The sequence below is a fragment of the Apiotrichum porosum genome (genome assembly GCF_003942205.1).
Source record: "Apiotrichum porosum strain DSM 27194 chromosome Unknown scaffold_6, whole genome shotgun sequence".
NCBI lineage: Eukaryota > Fungi > Basidiomycota > Tremellomycetes > Trichosporonales > Trichosporonaceae > Apiotrichum > Apiotrichum porosum.
In genome coordinates this window covers 416063-441034 of record NW_021167113.1, presented here as the reverse complement: position 1 = coordinate 441034, position 24972 = coordinate 416063, and the positions used below count along the sequence as shown (strand labels likewise).

The 24972-nt window shown below is 61.5% G+C and overlaps 9 protein-coding genes across 9 annotated transcripts; 4 read left to right on the top strand and 5 right to left on the bottom strand.

Annotated features, from left to right (window-relative positions):
• Positions 1 to 138: 138 nt before the first annotated feature.
• On the bottom strand, positions 139 to 1400 carry CWC21 (RNA-splicing factor; the record flags this gene model as incomplete). Its single annotated transcript, XM_028623285.1, has 3 exons — positions 139 to 856; positions 1108 to 1323; positions 1360 to 1400. The coding sequence occupies 3 exons, from the start codon at positions 1398 to 1400 to the stop codon at positions 139 to 141; spliced, it is 975 nt and encodes a 324-aa protein (XP_028476218.1).
• A 198-nt stretch (positions 1401 to 1598) lies between these two features.
• EHS24_007954 (uncharacterized protein) lies at positions 1599 to 2562 on the top strand (the record flags this gene model as incomplete). The annotated part of the gene is made up of 2 exons (XM_028623284.1): positions 1599 to 1989; positions 2057 to 2562. 2 exons carry the CDS (start codon positions 1599 to 1601, stop codon positions 2560 to 2562), a joined length of 897 nt encoding a protein of 298 aa, XP_028476217.1.
• Positions 2563 to 2822: 260 nt separating this feature from the next.
• EHS24_007953 (uncharacterized protein) lies at positions 2823 to 4843 on the bottom strand (the record flags this gene model as incomplete). The annotated part of the gene is made up of 3 exons (XM_028623283.1): positions 2823 to 2848; positions 3116 to 3302; positions 3356 to 4843. 3 exons carry the CDS (start codon positions 4841 to 4843, stop codon positions 2823 to 2825), a joined length of 1701 nt encoding a protein of 566 aa, XP_028476216.1.
• Positions 4844 to 5285: 442 nt separating this feature from the next.
• Positions 5286 to 6969, bottom strand: HCS1 (ATP-dependent 5'-3' DNA helicase hcs1; the record flags this gene model as incomplete). The annotated part of the gene is made up of 5 exons (XM_028623282.1): positions 5286 to 6077; positions 6157 to 6221; positions 6272 to 6628; positions 6706 to 6734; positions 6797 to 6969. 5 exons carry the CDS (start codon positions 6967 to 6969, stop codon positions 5286 to 5288), a joined length of 1416 nt encoding a protein of 471 aa, XP_028476215.1.
• A 997-nt stretch (positions 6970 to 7966) lies between these two features.
• On the top strand, positions 7967 to 8506 carry EHS24_007951 (uncharacterized protein; the record flags this gene model as incomplete). The annotated part of the gene is made up of 2 exons (XM_028623281.1): positions 7967 to 8313; positions 8374 to 8506. The coding sequence occupies 2 exons, from the start codon at positions 7967 to 7969 to the stop codon at positions 8504 to 8506; spliced, it is 480 nt and encodes a 159-aa protein (XP_028476214.1).
• A 1245-nt stretch (positions 8507 to 9751) lies between these two features.
• On the bottom strand, positions 9752 to 12623 carry EHS24_007950 (uncharacterized protein; the record flags this gene model as incomplete). Its single annotated transcript, XM_028623280.1, has 5 exons — positions 9752 to 10239; positions 10652 to 10824; positions 10866 to 11448; positions 11499 to 11869; positions 12004 to 12623. 5 exons carry the CDS (start codon positions 12621 to 12623, stop codon positions 9752 to 9754), a joined length of 2235 nt encoding a protein of 744 aa, XP_028476213.1.
• Positions 12624 to 14691: 2068 nt separating this feature from the next.
• EHS24_007949 (uncharacterized protein) lies at positions 14692 to 17921 on the bottom strand (the record flags this gene model as incomplete). Its single annotated transcript, XM_028623279.1, has 2 exons — positions 14692 to 15465; positions 15513 to 17921. 2 exons carry the CDS (start codon positions 17919 to 17921, stop codon positions 14692 to 14694), a joined length of 3183 nt encoding a protein of 1060 aa, XP_028476212.1.
• A 2016-nt stretch (positions 17922 to 19937) lies between these two features.
• Positions 19938 to 21676, top strand: EHS24_007948 (uncharacterized protein; the record flags this gene model as incomplete). Its single annotated transcript, XM_028623278.1, has 2 exons — positions 19938 to 20201; positions 20303 to 21676. The coding sequence occupies 2 exons, from the start codon at positions 19938 to 19940 to the stop codon at positions 21674 to 21676; spliced, it is 1638 nt and encodes a 545-aa protein (XP_028476211.1).
• A 1120-nt stretch (positions 21677 to 22796) lies between these two features.
• On the top strand, positions 22797 to 24658 carry DAK2 (Dihydroxyacetone kinase 2; the record flags this gene model as incomplete). The annotated part of the gene is made up of 3 exons (XM_028623277.1): positions 22797 to 22899; positions 22997 to 23071; positions 23124 to 24658. 3 exons carry the CDS (start codon positions 22797 to 22799, stop codon positions 24656 to 24658), a joined length of 1713 nt encoding a protein of 570 aa, XP_028476210.1.
• Between the last annotated feature and the right edge of the window lie 314 nt (positions 24659 to 24972).

The window sequence follows — 24972 nt, the reverse complement described above, 5'->3', positions numbered from 1 at the left end:
CTAACTACCAGCGTACACTGCTACCCCCCGAAGGCCCCCCTTTAGCCCTCCAAACTCCAAAACTCGCGATTTGACGATGCAATCTGAATGCTTGTGTTTTTGTTTCTTCTTCAATCAACACTGGAAATGGAACAGAGCCTAGTCCGACTCGTCGTCCGAGTCCCGCCTCCTGCGGGGCGGCGAGCGCGAGTCGGGAGGCGAACGGCGACGCGGGGGCGGGCTGCGCGAGTCCGAGGGGGAACGACGACGGCGCGGGGGAGGACTACGCGAGTCCGAGTCGGCACGGCGACGAGCAGCGGGAGGCGGCGAGCGCGACTCGGAACGACCACGGGGTGGCGGGGTGGGCGTGTCGGGCCTACGGCGGCGGGGAGCGGGCGAGCGCGAGTCGTCACGACGGCGGGGAGCCGGGGAACGCGAGTCGTCGTCGCGAGCACGGCGGCGGCGGTCGGGCGACGGGGAGCGCGAGCGCGAGTCGTCCCTGCGGCCACGGCGCTCGGCCTCCTGCCTGCGACGGTACTCCTCCCTACGCCTGAGCTTTTCGCGCTCCTCGCGGTCCTTGACGCGGCGCGCCTCCTCCTCCTCGCGCTTGAGCGCCGCCTCAATACGGGCCTTTTCGCGCTCCTCCTTCTCAGCCATGCGGACGGCGCGCTCCTCGTCCGTCTCGCGGTGGAAGGCACGGCCCTCGACGTGGTCGGAGCGGATGTCGAGGGCGTTCTTGAGACGGTTCATCTCGACCTCCTTGGCGGCCGCGACCGAGTGCGAGTCGGTGGCGCGACGGCCGGGGATGGCCATGTTGGATGCCGAGAGCTTCTTGCGGAGAGCGTCGACCATCTCGTCAATCTCGTCATCCTCAAGACTGTGGTTTAGGCGTTAGCAAACGGAACCACGTTGGCAGAGTGAGGGAAGGCAAGGCAGGGCAGCAGATGTCGTGTTCACAGTCCCCCATACCCCATATATCGTGGAGCATGTGGTCCTTAGCGACACGTCTTGTTCTTCGCGAGCCAAATCACCTCGGTAGCCACAAGACAACCGGGCATGGACAAATCTAGCTGTGCGGTACCCAGGCAATAGGGGAACAACAACCACGGGCCTAACACCGACACTCACCCATCATCCTCGAGCTTGTCCCTCAGCTCCATACACTTAATCTCGACCTGGCGCTTCCTCTCGTGCTCGAGGATGCCCGCGTCAGGCGCACGGTGGACGGGCGGCTTGGCAATCTCGTTCAAGTAGTCTTCGTACCGCTGCTGACCCGAGAAGCCGGGGGGACCCTGGCGGATCTGGAGCTGGGACGTGTTCTTGACAATGTAACCATTGGTGCCGCTGCGGGGTTAGCTCAGTGGCTGAGGTGAAACCCACGATCCACGGGCGGTCGAGAGACCGACGTTGTTGTACGACATGACGGACGTGCTCGCTGCTTCTGTTGTTGTTGTTGATGGGGAGCGCTGGTGAAGGAGACGTGAAGTGGGATGAACTCTACGCGCGGGGGTGGTGGCGACGGCAATTTGCGGTGTTTTGATCCCGTGGCGTGCGGGTTGGGAGGTTGTTGAGAAGTTGAAGTGGAGGTGCTCACTTCTTGCATCTGACCATCCACAACAATGTCCTCCAGCCCAGCGAGCTCGAGGGCGCCCTCCCCGGCACCCTCGCACTGCTCAGAGGCGTCCGAGGTGTATACACCGCCCTCGCCCGAAATCATAGCCGCGTACGATACGCTCATGGCGGGTCTCATGCCGCCCATGGAGCCCGTGACGGTCGACTTCGAGCTCGAGTCCAAGCCCGCAACGGCCAAGCCTGTCCCTGCAGACGCCGGTAGCGACGACGAAGGTGGCTCTGGCCTCAACGCTAGTGGCCTGCCAATGACCAAGGCCGAGAAGCAGAACGCTAAGAAGAAGCGGAGAAAGGAGCGCGAGCGCCAGCTCAAACTAGAGATCGAGGCGGCACGCGCGGCGGCCTTGCCACCCCCACCAAAGCCCAAAGAGGAGACTGTGGGTAAGTATCGATAAAGCGTCTCATTCCAGTTCTTCTTTAAGTCCGCGCAACACAGCTGACACCTCAGACTTCCGCCTCTTCTCATCAGCCCCCGTCGGGCCCGTCTCGCTCTCCACTGTCGAGGATTACCCAGTGACCACCAACCCCCGTCTCCGCCCGCTCCCCGACAGTGTGCAAGCCCGTATCCGTCGTGTGGCCTCTGAAGCGGCCATCGAGCCGTCCGCGGTCCCCGACATCGGTCCTTCGAGACGTTACCAAAAGCCTGCCGTCGAGTTTCACAGTGACGCTGCGACACCGTTGCCCGTGTCGTTTGTCGCCAAGCGCATGATGGACGAGTGGGCCGACGCCGAGAACAAGTGTAAAGCTCTGCCAGCCGTGGACGTGTATCTCCCAGTCTCAGTCACAGGCCTGGGATCTGGCGAGCAGGTTGCAGGAGACGACGAGCCCGAGAGGAAACGCAAGCGCGGCAGGAGGAGGCCGCCACGCGAGTTTCCGGCGCCTCGGCTCTGGAGGGCGCCGAGGGGTTTGGGAGGAAAGAGTGCTGGGTACGCTTATGGCTGGGGTGTGGTGTAGACTGTAGGCATCTACTGTATTATAGCATGTACTATTGCATAGGTTTCTAGCGGGCCTGAGCAAGGTGGGAGATGTTGGTGGAGGAGGTACTCGAGATCGTCTACTGAGAGCGGAGAGTTCTGGCTCGCGTTAGAGTTGGATTGAAGAAGCTCCCCAACTCACCCCATTGTCCATGGTCTTCTGGCCAGTCGGTGTTGGAGGAGTACGAGTCTGCTCTCCCTCTCCAGCGTGGCGCTGTCATCACCAGCTATACGGTTCTGTTATGGCTTGACGGCCGGCTTCGCCTCTGCGGTAGTCTCCTTGCTGCCAGTGGCACTCGGAACTCTGCCAACAGCCCCGCACCAGGTCCTCGTCATCTGTCTCGCGGCCTTTTCCTCATCCTCCGCCTCATCCTCTTCGCCGCCGCCCTTGCTCGTCGCCGTCGTTTCTGTGAACTCGCTTTCCTCGCCCTCGCCTACCCGCTCCTGCTCCCCCGCCGACACCCCCGTACCATTACCCGCCACCAGCCCCTTCCTCCCCGGCCAGGAGTTGTCGGGAACATACGCACACCCACCAGCGACCAACACGCGCATGAGCGAGATGTGATCGGGAACGTCCAGCGCCGCATCACCCTGTATCACGCGCGAAACCTTGAGCGCGCTGGGCGAGGTATACTGCCACACGAGCGCGTCGCCCGTCGGCGAGTCGGACGCGAGGGTGATGGTGAGGGGTGCTTCGTAGCGCTGGGCAGTGGTGTACACCTGTGGTAGGCCGTCAGCGGGTGAATGCTTATTAGCAGAAACATCGCACCCACCGTGAGGACGAGATACATGAGGGCAGTTTCGAGGCCGGCGAAACCGCCACCACCGCAGTGCTGCGCCACAAACGCGGTGCCGACCTTGTCGCCTGACTTGAAGGGGAGGTCCAGTCGCAGGCCGTCCTCTTCATCGCGCACCACCCGGATGCCGAACCCGAGCCTGTCCTCGGGCGCCCACATACGCCGGAGGGTGGTGACGAGGGTCTCGAGCACGCGGAAGAGGCCACCTCGAACATCGCCCGTGAATCCCGCGTCGGACAGGTCGAGCAAGGCCGCCAGCGTAGGTGGCAGCGCCTCATGCCGCTCCCCCTTCCTCGTCGGCCTCGCCCCCGCAAACACCTGCTCGCTCCTGGCCCACTGCGCGGCCCACCCGCCGCCCCCGCCCTTGGGCGTGCACTGGAACGGCGTGTCGGACGTCACGTTGTCTTGCCACGTACTCATCCCGCTGGCCAGCCCGTTGCACACGTACTGGGGAGACAGCGGCGGGAGCGTGTGCGTGTGCGTGACCGTCCCTCCGGGATAATAGCGCAGCAGCCGCGCGCGCTCCGTGTCGCTCCATGGTAGATTGGCTGTCTGGGCGTATGGCGGCCGCAAGGCAATGTGGCATGTCGAGGGGCCTGCCATCGACGGGAATGGGGCCAGCTGCCAGGTGCCGCGGGGCACGTGCGGCCTGTCAAAGTGGCTCGCATCGCCGAGCCAGCGGTTCGCCAACGCCGCCCAGTCGTGCGTGCCGAGCGTGCCCGGTCGAGGTGGAGACGGCGGGTAGTCGTGTGCGGTGGGTGTAGAGGGCGACCCCGTCGGGGATGTGGGGATGCCACCGTCACGCGCTCCATCTCCTCCGTCCGACTCCTCACCAGACGCTGCAGCCGCCACCGCCACCAACGCGGCGGCGCGGTGGATGCCCTCCACATCCGCAATCCACTGTTGCAGAAACGCGCTGTCCTTGTTTTCCCACGCGTACCGCCGCTGCGCCGCCGTGTCGGCCACGGCCCACTGGAGGCGGTGGTCGAGGAGGCCCAGCAGCGTCGGCGAGAGTGTCACTGAGAAGTGGTCGATGCCGTGCGCGTCGAGCGACTCGGCCACAGTGGCGATCAAGGACGCGAGCGGTGATGGGGTGGTGACGGCGGCGGGGACGGGGTCGACGGGCGCGACGGTCGGGTAAGGGTTACGAGGAGTTGGGGTGGGAGGAGAAGAGGGTGTCGGGGTCGTCTGCGACGCGTCTCCATCTACGGCCATGGCCGTGACGGTCGCGGGTGGTGGAGTGACGGGGACGGGGACGGGGGCGGGGGTCGAGACCGGGGCTGGCCAAACATCATCCGGCGTGGGGGCCGCGAATGCCTGGGGCGGCGGACGAAAGTAGAGTAAACAGTCGAGCGCGCTCCGTGGCTCCCTGTACCGGGGCAGCAGGGCGTGTGGGTCGAGCGGGGTGTCCAGTTCCTGTTCCCGCTCGAGGTCACTGACGGGCGAGGCCGTGCCGTCGGGCATTGCTCAGAGTGGGTTGGTGTTGTGAGGGAGGGAGCTTGATGTATCGACGAGAGAGACTGCAAAGTCAGTGATCAGAACTGGGGAAAAGCGGGCAGCCTTGGTGTAATGCTTCTCAGGCCCATCAGCTTCTTTCTCATGGACCCATCGGTGGGCTTTTGCCATCACTTGGCAAGAACGTGTCACCGACGACAACAATACGCGGCGGCACAGACTCGGTGCGGGGAATTTGGGCCCTCCTCTTTTGTGTGTCCTGCATCAACAAAATGCATCCTGCGTGAGGGGTATAGGTAGACAATAGATGGGTCTAGAGTAAGATGTTACAGTTCGCTGCTGGATCCCCGGTGTTAAAAGTGCCGGTGGTAGCGCGAAGCGAGTATGGTGTGCTGTCTAAATAGAGATCAAGACGAGGGGAGCCAGGCCTGGAGGGGGCGCGGTGACGCGCTTAGGCGACGGGCTTCTTGGTGTAGGTACGGCGGTAGAGGTTGTCAATGCCGTTGAGGTAGTAGGCCGAGGGCCAGATGTTGTCGATCGAGCCGGTGGGCTTGTACTCGATGGCGTTGTGGTTGGCCTCACGGGTGTTGAGGGCGTCCACGTAGTCCTGGCAGGGGACGACCTCCATGGCGGCGAGACGCTTCTGGAGGTCGAGCTTGGTGCGGATCTCCTCGGTCGAGCCGTTGATGCGGAGACCGTAGAACGAGGCGGCGCAGCCAGAGCCAAAGGCGTACATGCCGATGCGCTTGCCCTGGATCGAGTCCGAGTCAATGTTGGCGATGAGCGAGGCGAGGGCACCGTACAGCGAGGCAGTGTACATGTTACCGCAGCGCTTGACGCAGTCCGAGCCGGGGAGGACGGCAGCCTTGTAGTGCTCCGAGGCGTGGGCGATAAAGGTCTTCTCGACGGCCTTGTCGGTGTAAGTCTTGGTCTTGTCGAGCGACTTGATCTCCTCGGGGATGTTGGCAAACTCGGGGGCGGTGGGGTTGCGGAGGTAGTCGTTGTAGAAGAGACGAGCGTGACCCTTCTGGACGAGCTTGCCGTAGGGCGAGTGGAGGCAGACGTAGTCGAACTGGCTCAGGCCCTCGGCCTCCTCAGCGTGGCCGTTGACACCGTTGCCGTTGGCAATGCCCTTCTTGGCAGCGCGGGCGCGCGAGGCGGCGGCCTTCTCGAGGTAGGTCGAGTAGCAGTTGTCGAGAGCGCCGAGGTAGGCGGCAATGGTCCAGGGGCCGTCGACAGTGGGCTAAGGAGAAAAATGTTAGCGCCATGTTGTTGTTTTCGTGACCAAAAAAAAAAAAAAAGCTGGGCAATTTGATACTCACGTACTCAGCCGAAAGGTCGGGCTTGTAGAAGTCCCAGGTGTTGGCAATGTAGGTGCCGTGGACGGCTTTGGATACGTCAGCCAAGATGATCTACTGTATACACACAGACACTCACGCTCGACGACGATGGGCGCGTCAGGGCCGATGAGCATGGCGCATGCGCCCATGCCACCGACGGGGCGAGCAGAGCCCTCCTTGTAGATGGCAATGTCACCGCACATGACAATGGCGTTGCGGCCGTCCCACGACTCGGACTGCATCCAGTTGACACAGTTGAAGAGGGCGGCGGTCGAGCCGTAGCACGCGTTCTTCGAGTCGATACCCTCAATGTCAAAGTTGCCGTGCTCGGCGAACAGGTCCATGAGCAGGGTCTTGGTCGACTTGGACTTGTCGATAATGGTCTCGGTACCAACGTCGAGGCGGCCAATCGACTTGGGGTCGACGTTGTACTTCTCCATGAGCTGCGAGACGACTAAGGGGAACAGGTCAGCACTGCACTCGACAAGCCTTTTCTGTCGCGCAAGATCCAGGTCGGATAAGGACACGTACCGGTCAGCGCCACCGAGTTGATGTCCTCGCTGGAAGGGTCGTCAGCTGCAATTCCCCCGGATAGCTCCTTCTCTGTGTTTCTGCTACTTACGTGTCGTCGGTGAAGGCCATGTACTTCTGTCCCAGACCGATGGTGTACTTGCCCTTGGCAACACCGTCAAAGTCCTCGAGGTCGTCCTCGGAGATGCAGCGCTTGGGGAAGTACATCTCGATGGCGTGGATGCCGACGTTGGTGGGGCGGGCGGGGATGTCAAAAGCGACCATTGTGAATTAGGTGTGTGTGGGGGTGGAGGGAGGGTCGTGAAGGGGAGAGAGAGAGCTAAAGAGAGAGACAGAGAGACTGAAACGAGAGAATATAGGACAGTGTGTGAGGAGAGGGAGAGAGAGAGATGAGGAAAGTGAAAGTGACACTCTCTTTGTGGACAATGCGCGCGATCCGATCAAGGCCCTCTCTCCCCAAACGCGCGCCAGCCAGCCAGCCAGAGCCAGTGTGATACGATTATTCCACGACCGCAACCCGTTGTCCCCCGCCGCTGCTACTTTTGGCCGTCGACTTTTGGGGCGACACGCGCTCTGCCAGCTCAGGGCGCGGGTGGGGGGGGGGGATCAAACTGTCGTGTGCGGGCATGTCGCGGGGGGTACGGGTGCTGCTCTCACACGCGTGCGGCGCGGCGCCGACGGTCCGCGCCCACTGCTGACCCACAGGTCGTACGAGAAACACGCGCGTTTGGGACGCGCCGCCGCGCCGCCGCCGCCGCCGCCATGGCACGATGGCATCAAATTGCTCATCTCGAGAGACATTGGCCCATATCCCGACATGTTACGTAAAGAAGAAAACACAGACCCCGGATCGCCCGGAGAATAGGCGATGCAACAGGAAGGCATGCGGTGGAACATTTTCGAATAACTGTAATAAATAGGCATGTGGCCACGTGGCAACAATCGACACAAAGGAACCTGAGATGGTATTCATTGACGTCGGATCCGAGAGTGACGTCACACGCCCCGTCCGAGTTGGGTGGGCCATTGATCACGCATCCTGCTGGAGCTGTGGTGTGCGTGTCCACCCGTGACCTCGACGAGTCAGTCGGGCCGGGCGGTGTGGGGTGTCTCGCGCAACTCTTAAAAGGGGGCAGTCCATCCTCGTTCTTTCCTTCTTACTTCACACACACACAACACATCCACATCCACAACACTTCACCTCGCAACCCCACCTCAACCACAACCACCACCACAACACCACACCACACACCCAGCCAACATGACTGTCGAGACCCTTGCTGTTATCTACCGCCCCGACGAGCACGCCGACGAGTACCTCGTCTTCATCGACGACGAGGTCGAGTTCAAGCAGTGGAAGGCTGAGCCCGTGGGAGGCAAGGACATCGCTCTTGCCCGCTTCATTGGCAACTTCAACATTGTGAGTACCGCTTGCGTGTGGATGGCAACCACCACCCCAGCGCCCTCGTGTGACCATCCCCCAGCTGACTCTTCTCCTCAGTACAAGACCGGCACTGGACACACCGGCACCCTCCTGGCCATCTCAAAGCAGGAGACCGAGTCTGCCTTCTTTGGCGATGACAAGAAGATCAAGGACAAGTCCACCGAGTGAGTCTCTTTCTCTTGCCCACTTTCTCCCAGCCGCCCCATCCACTGACACGCCACTAGCGCCGCCATTGCCCTCATCCTGCAGAACGGCATCGAGCAGCGCCAGAAGTTCAACGTCGGCGGCGAGAACCTCAACCCTTCCCGCGGCCAGGGCGACGTCCACGTCGGTGGTGGCCACGCCGGACGCCGCTAGATAGCTCTTTTAGAAACACAACAGATGGTGTGGAGAACGAGAGAGAAACGAGAGAACGGAAGAAGCCACCCCCCCCCCCCCCCCCCCCACACAATTCCAAGCAATGCAGCAATGATCATCTACCCCCAACCCCCGCTCACGTCGTCCGCAAACTGCTGACTGCAGACCATGGAACATGGAACATGGAACATGCGAGCAAGAGGCCAAGAGCCCAAGAGGGCACGACAGCGAGCACGCCAACGTCCGAGGCGATGATGATGATGACGATGATATCACCGGTTGCCCAGCCCACTCACCACGGAAACAGGGCCACGGCGCATCCAGGACTCGAGGTGGGGCCGGAGCCCCAGCGCAGAACAATGGCGAGCAGGGACGACACTCCGCCGACCGGCGGGGGGAGGGGGGGGGGGGGGGGGGGTGCACGCGTCCTGCACGGCTACCACTGCTGCCGGCGACACTGGCGCGTCCTACTCGTCCCTCATCCCTCTCGTCCACCGGCCACTGGCCACTGGGCCACTGACATGTGACATCACACTGATGCAACGAACCTGACCGGGACATCGGAGCTGTGGTGTGGGGGCTCGACGACTCGACGTCGAGGGCGATCGGTACGCCGCGCCGTCACCAGCCCCGGGGTGTTCAGGCTCGGTTCAGGAGCAACATCGGTGCAGGACAACAACGAAATGGATGGCACTGTTCGGACGCCGCGCAACGCCGCACAGACCAGTGGCCAGTCACAGCGCCCGCCAGGTCGAGTCCCCTTTGTGGGATCCTCGGAGCCGATGACGTCGGAATCGCGCGCACTCCGTCCTGACTCTCGAGACTCGACACTCGACGGGCACAGCTGGCGCCCACTCACAGTGCATACAGCGCGTTCATGGCGGCCGAGTAGCACAGCAACGGTCATGGTTCAGTCAGCCGGTGCGGGCGCCAAGACGGGTCGGTCGCCTTCGGACACATGTCCGTTCGCCCATTCTCCTTCTCGATCTATCCATCGCGGCCACGGCCACTGCCGACCACCGGGAGTGATGACGTGACAAAGAGGCATATCATATCGCTAAAAAAACCTAGTCTATTGGATGGTGTTTATGTTGTTGTTGTTTGTTTGGCTACGCGCGGTATGCCCTATCTAACTTATCTTGATGCGTTCTACTAACCAGTACAGTCCCCCCCCCAACTCTATTCCCAACACAGACCGCCCTTCACCGCTTACACGCACACACACACGTTACACTGCGCTCTGCACTAATGCTGCTCGACATCCACGGCCATCCTGACGCGCCGCTTGCTCTTGACGGGCTTGCGCACGTCGTCGTCGCCGCTGCCGCTCCCATTGCCATTGCCATGGCCATGGCCATTGCCATTCTTCAGCGCACCCTTGTGTGGCGGGATCTCGTTCTGGCGGATGAACAAGGCCGAGACGAGGGTGAACACGGCGACGCACCCGGCCGCGATCCACACGGCGCTGAGGGAGCGCGCGTACGCGCTCAGCGCCATGGCGGCCTGGGCGGGCGGCAGCGCCTTGATGGCCGCCTTGGAGTGGACCACGGCACTGACAATGGCGGCGCCGTCGGGCACGTGGGCAAACTTGCGCTGGAGCGACTGCACGAGCACGCCCACTTGGATGCTGCCGCCCAGCGACACGCCGAGCGTCGAGCCCAGAGAGCGCACAGTGTACAGCAGCGCAGTGGCTTTGGGCATCGCGTGCGAGTCGACGCTGGAGATGAGGGCGACTGTGTACCATGTCAGCGGACAGGAACAAGAAAGTGTTGGTGTTGTAAAGGGCGGGAACATCTGGATGTGGTGGCCACAGAGCGGTCGGAACCATGTACAGAACACTGCAGGTACAGTAGCGGTGCGGTTCGTACGACGCCGCGATCGTTGCGATCGCAACGATGCACGCGACCCGACAGCAAGTGGCAGGCACGATGGGGACGAAGAAACAGAAAGAAACAAGAGCAAGGCACAGCCTGCAGGGGGGCGGCATTACCACGTTCTCCTATCCTCCGCCACGACCCGTTGAGGTTGTTAAACCGGCGTGTGATTCTGGGAATAAAACGGGCAGGAGGACCACGGGGCTTCCCCACGGCACAAGACGTGGAGGCGGCGTGGAGACGGACAGGAACAGACGAGCTCAAAACTTACTGAGCGTGACACAGAGGAAGATGGCGTAGCCAATGTTGGTCGGCAGGACGGTGGCGTAGTATGTCCAAGTGGGCCAGTTTGGTGTCCACTGGCTAGCGACAAAGCTCGATATGATGGCCGGGAAGAGACTGAAGAAGCCGAGCCATGTATACCTGCCTCCCCTGCGGATATGGCTGTGGAAATGTCAGTTGACGCTGTCTCAGCTTAAACTCACTATCCAGCCAGCAACGACCCGGAACTGAGACCCAGCCCGGAACAGATGCTGACCACGAGGCCGGCCTGTGCGGCCGAGCTGTCGAGGAGGACGGCAAAGTACGTGGGCACATGGAAGAGGAACGCCTGTGCTGCGATACTCAAAAACGTGCCCGAAAGCCAGATGGCGACGAGCTGGCGGCTCTTGAACATGGACAGGGGGACGATGGGCCGCTTGACTTTATTCTCGACGAGGATGAACCCGGCCACACTGAGCGCCGAGGCGAGGAGCAGGCCCCAGACCACGGGGTCGGACCACGCGCGGAAGTACGACGTGTGGAACGACAGGCCGAGGATGAGCGTCGACACCGAGCCGAGGAGCAGGAGGATCCCGCCCCAGTCCAAGCTCGCGAGGCCCGCCCACGCCGACTGGTGGGTGGGTGCGATGGGCGGTTCGGGGAGGAAGCACGCGACGATGAACGCGCACCATGCGATAATGGGGATCTGGACCCAGAAAGACAGGCGCCACCCGTACGTGTCTGACAGCCAGCCGCTGAACGGGCCGCCGATCATGGATCCGGCGCCAAAGATGGTCATCATGATGCCTGGAATGTCAGCTGTAGTAGCGCATCATCGTGGCAAGTCTCCAACTCACCCTGGTAGAACCCCCGCTCGTGCAAGTGGACGAGGTCGGTGCAGATAACCGCCGACACTGTCAACAGCCCACCGCCACCCAACCCACTCAGGGCGCGCGCAGCGATGAGCGAGTGCATCCCTGGAGCGAGCGCACACGCAACGGTCCCTGCACCAAAGAAGCAGCACGCCGTCAACATGGCAAACCGCCGGCCCAGCGTGTCAATGAGGACACCGTACACGGGGATGCCGGCAGTGTTGCCCAGCGTGAACACCGAGCCGAGGTAGGCGGCCAGCTCGGCATGGTTGAACGAGCTGGAGATGGACGGCGCGAGCGTCGGGATGGCCGTCGACTGGAACGCAAAGGTGAAGTTGGACGCCCAGATACCGGCGCTAGATGACACTGTCAGCAAGGGCAAAGAAAAAAAAAAAAACACAAGAGATAGGAGGTGGCCGGGTGGCTGGCGCTCGGTGGGCACCGTGCACCGTGTGGCCATGAGGCGTGTGAGTGAGATGAGGTGGCGTACCAGATAATATACAGCCTCGCGCGTGACATGCTGTCCTTGAGCGGAGCTGTCCGATGGTGCTCGTGATGCGCCGTTTGCTGCTGGTGCTGGTGCTGGTGCTGGTGATACTGTGGCTGGTGCTGGTGCTGGTGGTGGGCGTGGTGCTCGCGGTCGTATGAATGGCGGTGGCTATGCCTGACGACACCGTTCTTGCCCAGCTTTCTGGACATGACCGTGTCCTCGCTGCCGGCGGGGCTGGCGCTGCGCGAGTGGCTGTGACTGCGCGACCCCGTCGTCGTGCTCGAGTGACTCCCGTACGGACTGGCCGTGTGCGGTGATGCGGGCCCACTGGACCCGGGCGGGCTGGGCGCCAGCGTCGACGTGCTGCTGGCGCTCGCTGCAGAAGCGTACGAGGCATAGCTGTGCGTGCGCGCATGGTTCAGCAGCCTTGTCCGCTCGTTGGCCGCCGGCGCGGCAGGCTGCAGCACGAGGCCAGCGGGCGCGATCCGCTGTGGCCTGTATGTCCTGCTGCTATGCCTTGAGCTAGAGGGCCGCGGCGACTGGTGCGGCGACGAGGAGCGAGAGTGGTCATGGTCGTGGTCGTTCGCAGGCCCGCCGTGTCCGCTGACAAAGGCGGGCATGGTGGATGTTGTGGTGGGAGGCAAACGGTGTGTCGGTGGGGTGGCTTTCGGATTCTTGGTAATCTAGGTACAATCCACTTTGGACCGTCGCGGCGGCGGGGGCGTCGGGCAAAAAGGTGTGTGTGTGCAGGAAGGGATGCTCGCGTTGTTGTCGCGACGAGAGAGAGAGAGAGAGAGATGTGTGTGAAGGAGTGGTGGTGGGTGGCCTACTCTATGCGAGGAGGATCCACGGATGGATAATGCCAAACGTCAAGCTAAGCGACATTGCGACACTCACGCATGCCATCTCACCTTTTGCAGGCAGCACATGGCCCCCGCTGGTTGTACGCATGTACGCGCGCGCTCTACAATCCGCGCCAGAAAGCCTGCAGGAAACCCCCCCAGGGTGTGGACCTCTGGTCTCGCCATCTTCGCCTGCCGCGGCAGAATGTTTGGGCCAGGCCACACAAATGGGCCCAACATGGCCCTATTCTGGCGGCCATGCGGGGGTGCGTGCTGGTCCCCGTCAGCCCGCGCCTTTTCTTGCGCGTCGTTGCTTTAATGAATGACGAGAACAGCCAAACCGCCCCTCCCCACAGACATTAACCCGCCATTCTGATCATTCCGACAGACCCAATGGAAAGTGGTGGGCCGGGGCACTGGTGGACACGTCAACGTGTGTCCTTGCAGCTTGCAGCTTGTAAACCCTTCTCTGCAATGCACATCTCTACATGTCTACACTTGTGCGACACCAAAGGCCAAAAGGTGCTGTGAGACCGTAACATGAGGAGATTGCTCGCAACGCAGACTTTCCAGTAGCGACCCTTTGAACACTGACACACTGGTACAGTACACTGACAGTCCGCGAGAGACCCAAATAGCACACAATGCCGCACACAGCGTTACCTATGACCTAGTACAGTACCTACCCGCTGTACCGCTGTCATCAAACTCAGAATCGGGTCGCGCAACCCAACCCAACCCAACCCAACCCAACCCAACCCAACCCAACCCAACCCAACCCAACCCAACCCAACCCAACCCAACCCAACCCAACCCAACCCAACCCAACCCAACCCAATCCAATGCCATATCCTTACCCCCCGCATCTCAGAAGCTCAGAAGCTAAGCCTCCCACGCCCAAACGTGTTTCTGCCAGATGGCGAATATGGCGTCCCGACGTCGTTTATTGACGGAATCGACACCACACCCCCGCTGCCGTCGTCGCGCCGTTTGTTGCGTCTTGACCCCGTTCGTTGTCGCCTTTTGGCTTCCTTTTCGCGTCGCTTGGGGTGCTTGTCTCAGCCGCTGCTGCTGCAGGTTCATGGCGGAATAGCGACATACGTACGACACCGGTACACCGTAGTGTACCGGCACTGCATCCTCGGCGACTAGATGCCCGCGGCCCCGATCCACCGCACGATACGGTACAGTACATGGGCTGTCGACCGCACCGGCTGTTTCATGCGCGCACTACTAGCGCTGGCGCGCTGGTGGGCGTGCTCGCACTGATCGTGTCGGGGACCTAGAGCGTTGGTTGGCCCAAGGCATAAGCGATAACGAGACTGTGCCGATGAGCAAGGTCACGGCGCTGCTTGACGAAGGTGGCCGACCCGCCACAGAAGACGGGCAGGCCAGCAGATGAGATCAGATGAGATGAGGAGAGCTGAGCGCCAGTATCCTTGTTCGCGCCGAGGAAGGTCTGTTCAGCGCATAAAACACGAAACACATGGTGCATTTTGGGTGCATTTTTGGTGCCATGCCAGACTGACGCAGACAGACTCTGCATATATGTAGTGTATGTATGTGTGTGTGTGTGGGGTGGATGTGTATGGACAAATCAAATGAAGAGAAAGAGAGAGAGAGACCCAGAGCGAAAAATAGAAATGTTTGCTTACTTGCGTGCTGTGGTGGTGGTGGTGGTGGTGGTAGATAGTGGACGTGGAAAATGGCTACAGTAGTACATGCGATGTTGGGTTGGGGTGGGTTGGGGTTGGGTTTGGTTTGGGTTGGGTGCGCAAGAAATCAATCGGGCCTCGCGCTCCTGGAGCGGGCGGGCATCGTCCTTGCTGATGGTGTGTGTGGTAGGTTAAGTCGACAAGTATCCGTTGTCGAAGTCCGGTGGGAAGAGCTTGTCAAACACGTCTGCGTTCTCAAAGCTCGGCAGGGCCGGGGCGGGCTGCCCGTTGGCGCGTCGACGCTCCATTTCAGAAGCGTAGATGGACCTGAGGGACGCGACGATGGAGCAAATGCCAAAGATGAAGCCGAGGTCGGGGCCTTCGGGGTGGTGGGGCGGGAACCGGGCCAAGGGACGACCGGTGGCCTTGTCCTCGAGCGTGAGGTACCCCTTGCCCATGTCAGGCGGGTCGACTACGTCCGGCGGATAGGGGTAGACGATATCTTGCCCCGTGGTGGTGTGTGCAAAGTCGACAATGCGCACCACAAGCTCGCCACGGACCTTTTGCGGTGGGAAGCGGGTGGGATCCGACACGTCGGCACTGCGAGAGCGGCGCGAACCGGCGAGTGACTGGCGGCGACGCGGTGTCGCTGAAGTGAACACTGATTCAGCGCGTTCATGGGTCGGGCGACGAGACCTCATCTGGCGCGCATAGTGCGTCTGCACATCCTGGTCGCCGTCGTAAATGAGGAGCAGAGAACAGCCGTAGAACCGGAACCCATTGAGCGTGGCGAGAATGGCGGCGAGGTTGTACATTTTCTGCACAAGAGCCGGGATCTGGTCCACCAGAACACTGTCGCCGTCCGTCAGGAAGAAGCCGAGGACACGAGGGAAATCTTCAGTCTTGAGCTCGCGGCCGCGGTACTTGTTCTTGGAGACAAACGACTGGGACGCGTTGCTCCATACCTGATGGGTTAGTGAATGGTTTTGTCACATCAGGTATATAGCCTCACCTGCATGCCACACATGCGCACACCGAGCGTCCGGCTCGTCGTCTGGTCGCACTTCTTCCTCTGGCTGATCTTCTTGAGTGGCGTGGCGTCGAACCCGTACTGCCGGGTACCCATCTTGAGGTCCAGGACACAGGGACGCTTGAGGCGGCCCGTGAGGTCCTCCATAAAGATGAAGTTTTCATGCCGCGACGAGTCGTCGCCGAGAACGGACGCAGCAAGCGACGGCGAGGCTGGGAAGGACACGCCGCCGTCACGGGATGACCCGCGGTGACTGGGCGAAAGCATATCCAGTGTATCAGCCTCCGTCTCGGACGATGCCGAGGTGGGACGCTTCATGTGCGCAGGGACGCGCTTGGACTGCATCGAAATGTGTTCGTCGTCGTCCATGGAAAACACACCACGCTCGGCGCTCGGGTCGCGATTCCTGCTGCGCAACTGGGTGCTGGCCGCAAGACCGCTGCTGCCGAGGGCGACCTCGCTCCTCGCGCGGCGCACTTCGGGCGTCCCCGTTGCAGTGTTGGCGTGGTGGAGAGGCGGCCGGGCACGCTGGTGGCGTCGTGAGACCGAGCCAGTGTTGGAACCCGAGTCATCATGTTCGTCGTCGGCATCGTCGTCGTGGTGGCGGGACGACATGTGCACACCACGCTTCTTGAGCTTTTTGAAGATTGACGAAAAGACGTGGTCCTTGAGCTTGTTGTTGACGGTCGTGGAACCGGTGCCGCCAAACGCCGGGTGCGGAGAGGACAGGCCGCTGTTTGTGCCGTCCATGCTGGAAAACAGACCATGCTGGCGGTGCAGGGCCGGGGACGAGTGTGTGTGGTGCAAAGACGGGCTCGCCGGCGAGTGTGCCGGAGTGGCCGGCTCGTCGCGCATGAGACGTGCAGGCACCGCCGCACTGGGCGAACCGGCCACTTCACTCAACGACATGTGGCCAAACGAGCTGGAAGGCGAGAACGAGTCTTGAACGCCAGACCCAGGTGACCGTAATGACGAAGGGCGGCGGTCACGGTCTCCGTCGTCGCCGTCAACAGAGGTCAGGCGCCGACGTCCGCGGTCGATGGACCCAGTGGACCGGAACAGCCAGTCGGGAACGACATGTCGGTTAAAGTCGAGGGACACCTCCGGCACTTCAATGTCCGAGGCGTCCTTTAGATAGTCGGGGCGGTGTGCCGGGGTAGGAGGGTGAGATGCCGCGGGCGACAGCGCCATGTCTCGCTCGGCTGCGGGCGTTGCTGATCCCTCGGTACCTGTACGGGCCAGACGACGGTAGTTGACTACCATGACGCCCAGGTATCGGGGAATGAAGGGAAGCAATGCCGGCGCAAGGCGCTCGACGTCCTCGTAGAACACATTCTCGTGCCCCACCAAGGGCTTGCAGATGGCGGCGCGGGTAAACTGGTAGATGCTCGAATGGCCGCCGACCTTGTGCCCATAAGGCTGGAGGGGCACGGTCATGGCATCGTCGTCCGTCTCAGTGTCGCTGCCAAAGATATCAGCGTCGCCAGATGAAGAGGTAGACGTCCATCCGCTGTCCTCGTCAAACGACGTCGCGGCACGCTCCTCGCGCGATTGCCGCCGTGGCGAGTGAACAGCCTCCTCCTTGGTCGGCGACTCGAGCTTCTTGACAGTTGCAGTCGCAACAGAATCGTTTGCCCATGGCGACGTAAAGGCCACGGCTGGCTCGGGGACTTCCTTGACCTCGTCAAGCTTGCGGTCGTCACGACTGGGGCGATCGAGCGACTTGCGTCTGTCCTGGGAAGGCGGGCGGGTCTCCTTGAAGAGGCCCATGCCAATGCTGCCTTTACGAGTCTGTTTGGACCGGGCGCTAAACTTCATGTCCTCCTTGGCCTCGTTGAGGACACGGAGCGCAGACTTGGGCAGTGCGACTTCACCGCCTCCGCTGGCGCCGCGGCGGATCGCATCGCCGAGGCTGGCGTCCAAGTCGTCGCCGTCGCCTAACCGGAGGCCCACAGACGGTCCGCCGTGTTTGAGCGAGAACTTTTGGTCCGTAGAGAAATGGGGGAGGAAAAACTTGTTGCCCAAGCTCGACGCGGGTTGGTGAGGGATGCGGAGCGAGTTGGCGCGCGGCCGGAATGCACGTTGCCGGAACGCCATGGGGGACCGGGACGACGAGGGGGCCGGCGAGCTGTCGTCGTCGTCGTCGTCTTCGTCATCGTCGATAATACAGCTTCCTGGAGCGGTGGGGCGCAGCGAGACTGTAACACTGCCCACCTCGCGGTCGCGCCCGTTGCTGCTGCCGGCCTTCATCTTGCCTTTGGCAGCGCTGCTGTTGCGGCGACGGGAGACAGAAATGGGTGATGCGAGGTCATGCACGACCGTCTCCTTGGGTGGCGGGGGACTAATGTTTCGCGGGGGATCACGCACTACACGTGTCGCTGGAGAAAGCATGGCCGTTACAGAAATGTCGCTGCGTAGAGTCAGCATCGCCACTTGCGCGCGCGCGCGGGGGGTGAGATCACAGGTGTGCGGATTGTGTTTTGGAAACGAGTCAACACGTACTCGACGGGTGGGCTGGTGGTGCTAGAGGGCACATCCCAGGATGTACAAGTGGAGCAGGTGCTGCCGCTGGTTATTGTGGTAGAAATGTGATAGGTGACGAACGTGGGGGTCCCACGTTTGTATAATGTTCTCGAGATACGAGCAAGTCGAGCGAATTAAAGGAGGGGGGGGGGGGGGGGGGGGGGTTGATGTGATCGAGCTGCCTGTGCCGAGTTGCCTATGTACTGGGTGGTATGGTGGAAGGGGCTGTGCGGTGTTGTGTCCGGGGGAGGTGGAGGGATATGTATGCAATGGGATGTGGATGAGTGGGAGTGTGTGGTGTGTTTTGTTGTGGTGGAGAGGGGGGGAGATGTGAAAGACAGAGAGACAGAGAGAGAGTTGGGTCCGAGAGGGGTAAAGGGGGCCTAAGGGGGAGAGGGAGAGGACTCTGGTACTCTGGCGTCAGTGAGGTATTTCCTGTCGCCCGGGTGTGGGTTATTCACTCGCTGGCTCTCCGCCTGGCCGCACGCCTGGCTGCCTTGCCTCTCCCACCCGGCCACAGCCGGCTGCATCATCGCACTCTCCCTGCGCTCCCTGCCTGCAACGCACGCTCATAATAATAACCCACATCCTACCCGTATGCACACACCAATAACAGCACCCGGCGCTGGGCCATGGCTCTCACAATGCTACCTCTCTCATGATCTCATGATCTCACCTGGTGGAAAACGTGACAATTCATGCTCTTCCTCTATTCTGACACAGAGAGGCCAACAGCCCGAAATTGTCCCCCACCCTCTAAGGACGCCTTTCCGTTCCCTCTGCACCTCTGTGCCGCCCACCGTTAGCGCGCGCCACCGTCGAGAACGCGCGCACTCCGTCGCGTCGCGAACATGATGCTAGCTAGGCTAGCCGGGCATGCCGATAAAAGTTGGGAGACAAGGGGACGTTTATCTCTGTCTTCCGTGTTACTTTCCATTTGGGGGAACTGACGCTGCGGTGTACCTGCCCAGAGGCCAGAGGTACGGAGGGAAGAATGGGGGCGATGCAGCGCACACGGACACACCAGCCAGCCCCAGGCCATGAACGTTTCTCACACCGTCATCCATGTCTCCGTGAACACGGAACTAACGCACAGATGCAGCACTCTCTCGATGCCCTAGAGTGGCGACGAACGATTGGAACCCGGGCAGATGGCCAGACGGCAACGATACGGCCAGTGCACGCCTACTTTCGGAATTAACGCAAAATAATAGGCAATGGGATATGTGTGCCTATCTATCTGTAATACAAATGCTCCCGCTTCCACCTGGGTGCGCGGGTGCGCTGTGCCGATTGGCTTAGACGGGTGCGAGACGGGTCATCTTCGTCGTTCTACACTCTTCCTACGGGTGCGAGAAAGGGACACCTTTATAACACCCCCGTCTCCGCCCATCCTCTTCTTCTTCACTCCTCCCTCCTCGCAACAGGAGAGCAGGATATACTCCGAGGTATCACCTCAGAGGCGGCATCGCCGCCTCCTAGTAGATTAGTCCACTCTCTCGCACACACTTTTGTCGTTTGACAATCCCCCATTGTAAACAGGTAAGTCTTGCCAAGCCCCCCCCTTGGCGCCTGCGTGTCGTCCCACCCCCCCACCCATCCACCCATCCACTAGCGAAGTGACGATACAACGAAGTCGCGACGTCGTTAGCCATCTGTTGAACTCGTGCGCCTTCGGGCAAGGGGGGAATGCAGATGAGCGCGACATAATATGTGCATCGACTTCATGCACCACCCTCTGATCGCTCAAACCACACCTACCACTTTTTTCCTTGGCGACGACCACGCAGTCCCATTGCCCCGAAAGTGCTCGGCTGACAAGATATAGACACCCACCTATCCTCTTCCCCCCTCTCTCTCTCCTCTTTCCATAATCCTATCACGATGGCACCATACACTCCATTACCTTCATCGGGCTCGCCGCAGCGCCGTTCAGTGTCCTTTGGCGGCATCCTCGGTGGCCACTCCCGCAGCCGCAGCCAAGCCCCTGACCCTGAAGAGATGAACCGCGCATTTGACGGCCCGGATCACGACGACGACGATGAAGACGCTCACGAGGAACATCATCTTCTAGGCAACACGTCGCATACTCAGTCAAGTCAGCGAGAGGGCGGCATGCCCGGTGACTATGACTTTGACCGTGACTATGTGAGTAAGCGCGAGAGAGAAAAAGCGGTACCGCCCGGTACCCTTTGCTCTTGGCGATGTTGCACGAACCCTGCGCGCAGTTTGCTGACGATGTCCTCCAGTTCCTTCCACCGCCTGGTTCACCACCACCGTTCGAGCCGTACTCTGCATCGCACCCCGCAGAAGGCAACAGCAATGGCATTCTCCCCACCGGCCACGTCGCACGACCCAAGCCGCGTCGACACTTTCTCGGCGGTATCCTTCCCCTGTCCTTCCTGCCAAGCCAAAGGGCAGCGCCCCACGACCACGTCGGCGGTGGGCAGAGTGGGGTGTTCGCCAACATGTCGGCTCGCCCTGACAACTCGGCGCCTTCGGACGAGCCTCGCGAGGACGGACCCGAATGGGCCAACGAGGACGAGCGCAAGGACGCCCCGCCATCGTACCAGTCGGCTCTCCGTGACGCCGTGCCTCCGTACTGGGACACCACCGTCGTGCTTCCCTCGTCATCGTCGCCGTTTGGTCCCCTCTCGAGCTCCATCAACGGCGATGAGATCCTCATCGACGGCATGGGCGCTGGCAACTTTTTCGGCTTTTTCTGGAACCTCGTCGTGTCGGTGTCGTTCCAGTTTGTCGGCTTCCTCCTCACCTACGTCCTCCACACCACCCATGCCGCCAAGTTTGGCTCTCGCGCTGGCCTGGGCATCACCCTCATCCAGGTCGGCTTCAGCATTCGCAAGAAGGCCGAGGAGATGCTCAAAAAGGGCGTGGACAGCGACTACAACGTGGTGGATCCGGCCACTGGCAAGTCGCAAGCCGACATTGATGCCGAGGACACGTTGGTGTCCTGGGGTACCAAGATGCAGTGGCCTCAGCCATGGCAGCCGCCCCTCGAATGGGGAGGCCACGGCGAGACCTATGTCCTCCACTCGGTCGAGGAGGCCGAGGCGGCTGTGCACAAGTACAACCACACGCTGAAGGACATTATCGGCCTGCCGTCCGATGCCGAGGTTGGCCGCGCCAACGAGTGGTTTGCATTCATGCTCATGACCATTGGCTGGTTCCTCGTGCTCGCGTCCGTCGGCGGCTGGTGGCGCGTCAAGCGCTTTGAGCACAAGCTCAAGCAAGCCCAGCAAGAGTCGGAGCGCGCGCAGCGCGCTGCCCGTGGAGACTCGCTTGACGGCCTGCACCCCGACGAGGGCGACGACCCGACCCCGACCCGCACCGAGCCCGGCCCCAACGAGCTGTCCTACTACACCTCGGCGTTTACGCAGGCCTTCAACGGTGTGCGTGAGCTCCAGCGTGGCTTCTTTGGCATGCGCGGTCGGCCCGCCAACGACAACAACATTTCCCGTGGCGACACGGTCTTTGACGGCGACGACGAGGCCGAGCACGAGCTCCTCGAAGCCCAGGGCTACGGCCTCGAGCCCATGGCCCGCGATTCATCAGCAGCAGAGGCGGCCGATTCCCCTAGACGCACGCGAGGACTGTGGCAGTGAACGGTTTCACGACACAGCAACACACTTAGAAGGAAGAAGGCAGTACTGTATTTCAGTTTTCGTTGTACTACTTGCTTCACCGCACTTTTTTTCTCAGTTGTTATGAAAGAGCAGCAGACAGCAGAAGTTTTTACAAGTCCACCATTTTTGGCGCTGCGGCGCCGAGTTGCATTGAAGGCGGGGAGCACCATTGAAAGGACTGGCTGGCAAATGGTCAGTTGTGAGAGGCTGGGCCGGCTGGCAAATGGTGTAAAATGAAGCGGGGTTTGCCTGTATTTATTTAGCATTCTCTCCTGACTCCACCAAGGCCTGACTAACGCTGGATTAAGAGACTCGCGGCCCCGAGTAGCAGAGTGTAGAGTAGAGGCAAAGCAAAAGGCTGCGCTCGCTGGCGCCCCAGTCCTGTGTGGTTCAATTCTGTCAGCCCCAAGCTGCAGTACACAAGCTGCGGTGCTTGCCTCTCCTCGGTCGACAAATGGTATGAAAGGACCTGGAATCCAGTGATCCAGTGATCAGTAGTGAACACCGTTCTCCATCTCCGCGCGGAATGGCGGGCCCGCTCATGCGTAGAGCAGACGAGCACCCACGCCCGACATGTGGCCGACACATCTCCGTCTGCCCCCAATCAACCGGCCAACCGGACATTTACCAGATCTGCCCGTTGTTGTCGCGACTGTTCTCCGCCTGGCCGCCTGTCTGCCGTGTCCTGACATGCCTGACAGTGTGTACGCCCGCGCCCGTCTCTGCTATACTACTGTACTGATCCCATGTCCGTGTATCCGTGTGGGCCGCCCGTGCCCCGCCAGCGCTCTCCGTGACGGGGGAGAACGGATGAACGGGTGAACGCAGGCTCGTTCTTGCATCTTGCGAGCATAGTGCCGGCGGGAGAGCGTGCGGCAAATGCCGGATAATGGCGGGGGTCCCTGGGTTTGCTGCTGGTAGATGCCGACGACCGATCATGAACCGGACCTCAGAGGTCACCTGGTGTCTCCCCACACGGCTTCTCGCGTCCTGTCACCATTCCAACCCAGCAACACACTATACAACTAGCTCATTGTCGTTTCTCTTCCCCTCACACCCTCCCCTTCTTGCTCCCATCCACACACACCCTCCCACCACAATGTCCGCGCACTTTGCAGGCGACGCATCCCAGCTCCCGCTCGACTACCTCCGTGGCCTGGCCATCATCAGTTCCGGCGTCGCCGTCGACGAGGGAAGCCGTGGTGAGTCGTGCCCGGCGGAGGGGGCGACCGGAGAGGTCGTCCCCGTGGGAAACGCTACCAACACACCCGTGCTGACATACAACCCCTCTCCACACAGTCCTCCACATTCGTAACCCGGACCGCAGCAAGGTCGCGCTCATCAGCGGCGGTGGATCTGGACACGAGCCGGCGCGTGAGTACAGCTGAAATCTGTACGTAGTTGTAGTAGCTGACAGGTGCGGCAGACGCCGGGTTTGTGGGCAGCAACTCGCTCACGGCCGCGGTGGGCGGTAACGTGTTTGCGTCGCCCAACTCGCGCCAGGTGCGCCGCGCGCTCGAGCTCGTCAAGAATGACAAGGGCACGCTCGTCGTCGTCAAGCGGTACACTGGCGACGTGTTGAATTTCGGCCTGGCCGGCGAGTCGGCGCAGGACAATGTGCGTTTCCTGGTCGTGGGCGACGACGTGGCTGTGGGCCGCACGCAGGGGTCCATTGTCGGCCGCCGCGGTCTGGCGGGCACGACGCTCGTGTACAAGGTCGCTGGATGGGCGGCGGCGCAGGGCGCCAATGTCGACGAGGTCAAGCGCCTGGCGTCGCTGGTCGCCGACAATGTGGGCTCGATCGGCTCGAGCTTTGCCCACTGCCACGTCCCCGGTACCAAGAAGGAGCCGTCGCACCTCGCCGAGGGCGAGATGGAGGTCGGTATGGGTATCCACAACGAGAATGGAATCAAAAAGACGGCCATCCAGACAAAGGACAAGCTCATCGACGACATGGTGGAGATGCTCACCTCGACGACCGACAAGGAGCGCTCGTTTATCGACTGGAAGGGCAAGGGCGACAAGGCCGTCGTCATGGTCAACAACCTCGGTGGCCTGAGCGAGCTCGAGCTCGTGGGTCTCGTCCCCTTCGTTCTGGCTTCGCTCAAGAAGCGCAACATTGAGGCGGTCCGTCTCCTCGTCGGCTCGTTCATGACCTCGCTCGACATGCCTGGTTTCTCCATCACCACCCTCCGTCTGCCCGAGACAGACGTCGACACGATCCTCAAGGGCGTGGACGCACCCTCGTCCGCACCGGGCTGGCGCCTCCCCACCATTCCCTCGCTCAACCCCGAGCCCACCCCAGCCAAGGTCGAGAAGGAGTCCAAGGTCCCCTCGGGCCTGACCGCGTCCCCGCTCTTCACCGCCGCCATCACTGCCGCGTGCAACGCCGTCATTGCTGCCGAGCCCGACATTACGCGCTACGACGTCATTGCAGGCGACGGCGACTGCGGTCTCACCCTCAAGGCTGGCGGTGAGGCCATCTTGGCCGGCATCCAGCGCGGCGACATCACCCCCACCGACGTTGTCAACTCGATCCGCGCCATCTCGGCCATCATCGAGGAGGAGATGGGCGGCACCTCGGGCGCGCTGTATGCCATCTACTTTTCGGGCCTGGCAAAGGCCCTCGCGGCCGCCCCCAAGGGCGAAATCACCCCGGCGCAGTGGGCCCAGAGCGCCGCGTCCGCACTCGACGTGCTGTCCGGCTACACGTCCGCACGCCCGCCCAGCCGTACCCTCATGGACCCCCTGTTTGCGTTCACCGAGACGCTGCCCAAGTCCGGTATCGACGCTGCGGCCGCCGCGTCCAAGGCTGCGGCTGAGAACACGGCCAAGCTCGTCGCATCGGCGGGTCGTGCAGCGTACGTCGACCAGGAGGCACTCCAGAAGGAGGCCGTGCCGGACCCGGGAGCGTGGGGTCTCGCCCTCATCTTTGGCGCCTTTGCCAGTGCTGCCAAGTAAGAACTGAGCCCAGGGGGAGCATAGGGAAGGCGTTGTACAGAGAGCTGCAGTATACCTAAAGGACATGAGATGCCACTTGACTTGGCCTGACGACGTACGAACATGGGCATGGTCGTGGCCTCGTGGTGTGCGTCATTGTCATTGTGCCCACCGGGCCGTCCGGGACGGGGTTGAATAATGCCCCGGACCTCGGAGCGGCGGTCCGACGCTCCGGGCGCCCTCGATCATGGATTGTTGGGTCCCACTTTAGAAGAAGCGGGGCACACACAAGGCGAAAGGGTGGGCTTTGCGGTAGTCGTTGATGTTCTGTACAC